We start from the raw sequence: 5,111 nt of genomic DNA, 5'->3' as shown, positions 1-5,111 counted from the left end.
ACCGGGGGCTGTCATGTATGCTCCGCCCACCCATCACGGGGGGCGTGTGTAGCAAGTGGACTGGTGGTCCACAGGTGGGAGGGGGGGACCCTCCCAACATTAGGTATACACCAATTGGCGTTGCCATGGTGACTCTAGGCTTATCAGACGGGCAGGCGGCATAGGGGCTGGCCTGCCCTGGGATCGCCCGTAAGATAACCCACCATGTTTGCATATTGCTTATGCTAATAAACCTGCAGCAATATTTCTCCACTTACATTCAGTGTCGTGTGTTTTTATTTATGTACTTATGTGTGTTGTGATAACTGTTGCCGATATTGGCACTATGTAAGGCTGCCCGGGGGGGGGTTGCGCAGCGGCCCGCCCCTTTGAGGGCGGCCGCCTTAGTGCCACAGGAAGGCACAGGGGTGGGAGGTCGTGTCCCTGGGATGGACCAAGGGAGACCCCAGCAGATAGCTGCTTCCGGCGGGGAGGAGCCAGGGGGGTACATATTCTGTCTCCGCCCCCTCCTCGCCCTCTTGTCCGCTCGTTCGCCTTGCCCGCCCATCCGCTTACCCGGCGTCCGGAGGGACAATGGGGGGGCCAGGTTTTCTAACAATTCTCACTTTGTGTTGCAGGAGGAGTTACAGGGCGATCCAGGGTCTGCACATACCAAGGGGTATAGCATGCAGCAGCACCGTGTGGTGCTAAGCCAGGATACCCAGGGATGTTTAGCGTGTCCACTGGAAGACCGACGGCGCCCCGCTATCCGACAGGCGGTTGTGGGTCTGAGCAACCGGGGGCTGCCATGTATGCTCCGCCCACCCATCACGGGGGGCGTGTGTAGCAAGTGGACTGGTGGTCCACAGGTGGGAGGGGGGGACCCTCCCAACATTAGGTATACACCAATTGGCGTTGCCATGGTGACTCTAGGCTTATCAGACGGGCAGGCGGCATAGGGGCTGGCCTGCCCTGGGATCGCCCGTAAGATAACCCACCATATTTGCATATTGCTTATGCTAATAAACCTGCAGCAATATTTCTCCACTTACATTCAGTGTCGTGTGTTTTTATTTATGTACTTATGTGTGTTGTGATAACTGTTGCCGATATTGGCACTATGTCTATGAGAGGCATACTGGAGCGTGTGAAGTAAATCTCCTGCCTGCTGTTAAAAGTCCTGAATGTTTTACCGCTTTTTTCCATAAGAAGAAGCGTGCCTCTGTGACGTTCACGCTGTTCCAGCAGACGAAAGTCGGCGGTCCTTTCTAACTTTCAGCAAAGTTCACCAGGCGGTGGGAAGTTTGGGATTACTCACAGGGCAGATCCGTTATGCAGGGTCTGAGGTCTGCCCGCCCTCGCCCTCCGTGACGTCACTCCCGTGCAGTTATGGTCCTGTGCTGCCCGCTGGACGGGGACACCGGAGCGGAGAGGAGGACCGCTGTCTGCCAGACCCCCTTTCCCTCGCCCCTGCCCCGCTGCCGCTGCGCTTCCTCCCTGCCCTTCCTCCCTCCCTTCCTGCAGGGAGGGCCGGCGCTTTATAAACTTGAGCTCCCTGTTGGGACGCAGATTTGGCTGTAGCGCCCGCTCTGTTGCTACTCTCGGAACCCTTCGCTGCTGCTGCCTTGCCTTCCGCGGGATGCTGCTCGCCCGGCTCTCCTTCTTGCTGCTGCTGCTGGCAGGCTCCGCCATGCCAGCCCCCTCGGAGCGGGTCCAGGGGGTGGCGCAGTGCGTGGCACAGAGCTGTTTCAGCCTCCACTGGAGCCCCAAGCGCTTTGCAGGAGCTATGCGGCTCTGTGAGGCGCTAGGGAGCAGCGGACACCTCATGACAGTGCGGAGCACAGTGTCCGCCCATATCATCGGCCTGCTGCTGAACCTTGGCTCCGAGGAGCGCAAAGCAGGGGACCATGCAGTGTGGATAGGGCTCCGCCGGCCTCACACTGCTCGAACCGGCTCCTGCCCCGACCTTCCAGGGCCTCTGCGTGGCTTCCAGTGGGTCACCGGAGACTCCAACACAGACTACATCAACTGGAAGGCCCCTGGAGCCGGGAACAACTGCTCACAGCGCTGCGTGACCGTGCAGAGTGATTTGGCCTGGGAGGAAAGGGACTGCGATAGCCAAAGCCAGGGTTTCCTGTGCGAGTTCACCTACCCGGGCACTTGCAGTCCCTTAAACCTCGGCTCTGGGCTCGCGGTGACCTACGTGACCCCCTTCAGAGCTAATGGTAGCGACTTCATGGCGCTGCCCCCTGACACTGTGGCCTCAATCTCTCCTGACGGTTTCGAACTTCACTGCAGAGGCCAGGACTTCACCAGCATGAGATGGGATTCCCAGAGCCCAGGCCCCTGGCACTGCGAGGTGGAGAACGGAGGCTGCAGCCACAGCTGTCGAAAGGAGTCTGGCATTGCCATCTGCACCTGCCCCCAGGGCCTGGAGCTGGCTAAAGATGGACGGCAATGCGTCCTGCCCCCCGACCCCTGCTCCAGCCACGGGTGCGCCCAACTCTGCTTTCTTAACACCAACGACAATGTGCCACAGTGTATATGCCAGGAAGGGTACGAACTGGGCGAAGATGGCACCAGCTGCCACGACGTCGACGACTGCCAGGTGAACAAGAACATATGTGATCAGCAGTGCGAGAACACAGTGGGGGGCTTCCGCTGCCTCTGCCACCCGGGCTACGAAATGCTCGATAACAAGTGTGAGGACGAAGATGAATGCTACGACCAGGTGTGTGAACAGAACTGCATCAACCTGCCTGGCACCTACAGGTGTGATTGTGACCCGGGGTACACCGTAGACTCTCGCGATCCCAGCAAGTGCCAGATATTCTGCAACAGCAGCGAGTGCCCGGCGGAGTGCGACCCGCACACCATGGAGTCCTGCCGCTGCCCCCCGGGGTACATCATTGAGAAAGACGATGCCAGCGAGGTGCAACCGTTTAGTTCGGAGGGCACACCTAGAACGGTCTGTGTGGATATCAACGAGTGCCTCTCTGAGTACTGTGACCAGGCCTGTGACAACACCCCCGGCTCCTTCCGATGCTCCTGCTGGCCCGGGTACACTCTGCAAGCCGACCTACTGTCCTGTAAACTCGATGGCGACGAGGAAGGGAGCTCCGAGGACGTCACCACCCCATCAGCGGTACCCGGGACCACACCACCTCCAGCGGAGCCCCTTCACCTGGGCATCATGATTGGTATCGCGGTGGGCATCTTGTCCATTGTGTCCATCGTCATTGCCATTGTCTTCCACTGGATCAGGAAGCACACAGTGCACGCGGTGACGGACTGCAAATGTAAACACGCCGAGAAAGGCGTGGTGCTGCGACAGGTCACCCTGGTCACCCCCTCGCACCAGAAACTATAGAGGCACGGGAGAAACCATGCGCGGAAAGACTGGAACCAATTGCACACGCACGGACCCTCGCTCCAAGGGTGAGCCACGCAGATAGCCTCAGGCCTGCCGAACGTGAGCCACGAGGACAGACTCCCAAGGAGTGGGAGCCATAAAGACAGGCCCACGGCCTTCCCTCGAACCCAGCAAGCGCCTAGACAACGCGGCTTCACCAGAACGGGACTTTTAAAAAGCACTTTTTGAGTTGTGAATTAAACACAATTTGTACACAAACCTCGGTGCCGACCAGAAAACACGTCACAAAACACGAGGTGAATAGTATGACCAGTGAGGACGCATTGACTTTTTTAGACTGCCTACTCACGTTTGTAAATGTTGTATTTGTTACAGACAATAGCACCTATTGCTGAACATTTAATGGAGAATAGGTGAAACTGGCAAATATTAAATTAAGTTCTAACATGTACTAGATATTGCTCGGATTGTACTGCTTATTTAATACCTCATCCTTCGAGAACGTTCTTCTGCTAAGGGACTGTCAGTCTCCAGGAGTCGGTGCAAACATCAAAGTTGGAGGAATGGTTGCAATCGTTGTATTCCTCGGTGAAAGGTAATGTGTGAGGGTGGGTGTGCGCGTTTTAAAGTTTGGATAGTTTATTTCTATAATTCTCTTTTATTGTATTCATGGCCGTTGCCCAACGAATACGTTGTTAGAACTTTCGAAATATATACTTACAGCAACTATGTCGTGGTTGGCAGTCTCGTGCTTCATTAATTAGTGTCGGGCTAGCTGCCTTTGATAAGTACTCGCAGGCCATGGCAGTGAAGGGTGGCACAACAACTGAACAATGCCTTATGCTGCTAGCATTGTAGAGCGCTTTTATGCCGCGTGTGCAGGCTAACTCCCTTCCAAGGCCTGCAGAGTTCTGTGATTTATCACTGACAGCCTGTGTAACTCCAGATTCGCTACAGCCCATGTCTGTTTGTATCTATTGCAAACAAAGCATCATGTGTAAATCTGAGGGGGCAGATTTATGAGCCCCTTGCGCCACTTTTGCGTCACTTTTAACATGGGAAAAGTGACGCAAAAGTGGCGCAAGGGGCTCATAAATCTGCCCCTATATGTTTTCGCTTCTTGGTGCGACTGATCCTGTGATTTGGCCCTGTCGTAAGACCCCCACCGCCCCCAATAGAAAGCACCCCATTGCGATCCATGTGCGCTGCCTCTGGTGCATTGTGGTCCAGAATCGCTGATTGGTGGAACCCTGTTAGCAGATGGCTGCCACTCATTCAAACCTCAGACCCCCCCCCCCCCCCCCCCAACAGACTCAGACGGCCGGTACATATCTGAAACCGATGCATCTAGTGTGAATCAAGACCACCATTCTTCATTTTTGGAAAGGGGAGATTGTATGCTGCTTGCCAGCAATTTACCAATAATGTGTTTCCACAGTGTAAAGTTGACCGAATTATGAATAGTTATTTATTGCTTTGTAAAATAAATGTATAAATGTATGCGCTGTGAAATGTGCCCTTGTAAAAGTACAATAAAGTTTTTTAACTTCATTTTTGGCAGCTACGGGAAATGTTTGTCTGCATATGTTTAAAAAAAACGGTATGGATTATTGCTGCAGCCTAAAATTTAAAACAAGAGGCGCCTTCATCTTCTGCCTTCGCCGCCTGTGATAGAGTAATCACAAGATGTGCACAGCGATTTATTTTATTTCTCTTTGCACCATGCATGGTTGTCTCACGCTGTCATAACTTTTCCAAT

At 54.4% G+C, this 5,111-nt stretch overlaps 1 protein-coding gene across 1 annotated transcript; it reads left to right on the top strand.

The window, feature by feature from the left end:
• Positions 1–1,532: 1,532 nt before the first annotated feature.
• Positions 1,533–4,903, top strand: THBD (thrombomodulin). The gene has a single exon (XM_085612616.1). The coding sequence runs from the start codon at positions 1,619–1,621 to the stop codon at positions 3,347–3,349; it is 1,731 nt and encodes a 576-aa protein (XP_085468742.1). The 5' UTR covers positions 1,533–1,618; the 3' UTR covers positions 3,350–4,903.
• Positions 4,904–5,111: the final 208 nt, after the last annotated feature.

This window comes from Triturus cristatus, chromosome 6 (assembly GCF_964204655.1).
Source record: "Triturus cristatus chromosome 6, aTriCri1.1, whole genome shotgun sequence".
NCBI lineage: Eukaryota > Metazoa > Chordata > Amphibia > Caudata > Salamandridae > Triturus > Triturus cristatus.
Note: the sequence above shows the minus strand (reverse complement) of the source record. Positions and strands in the feature narration are given on the sequence as shown.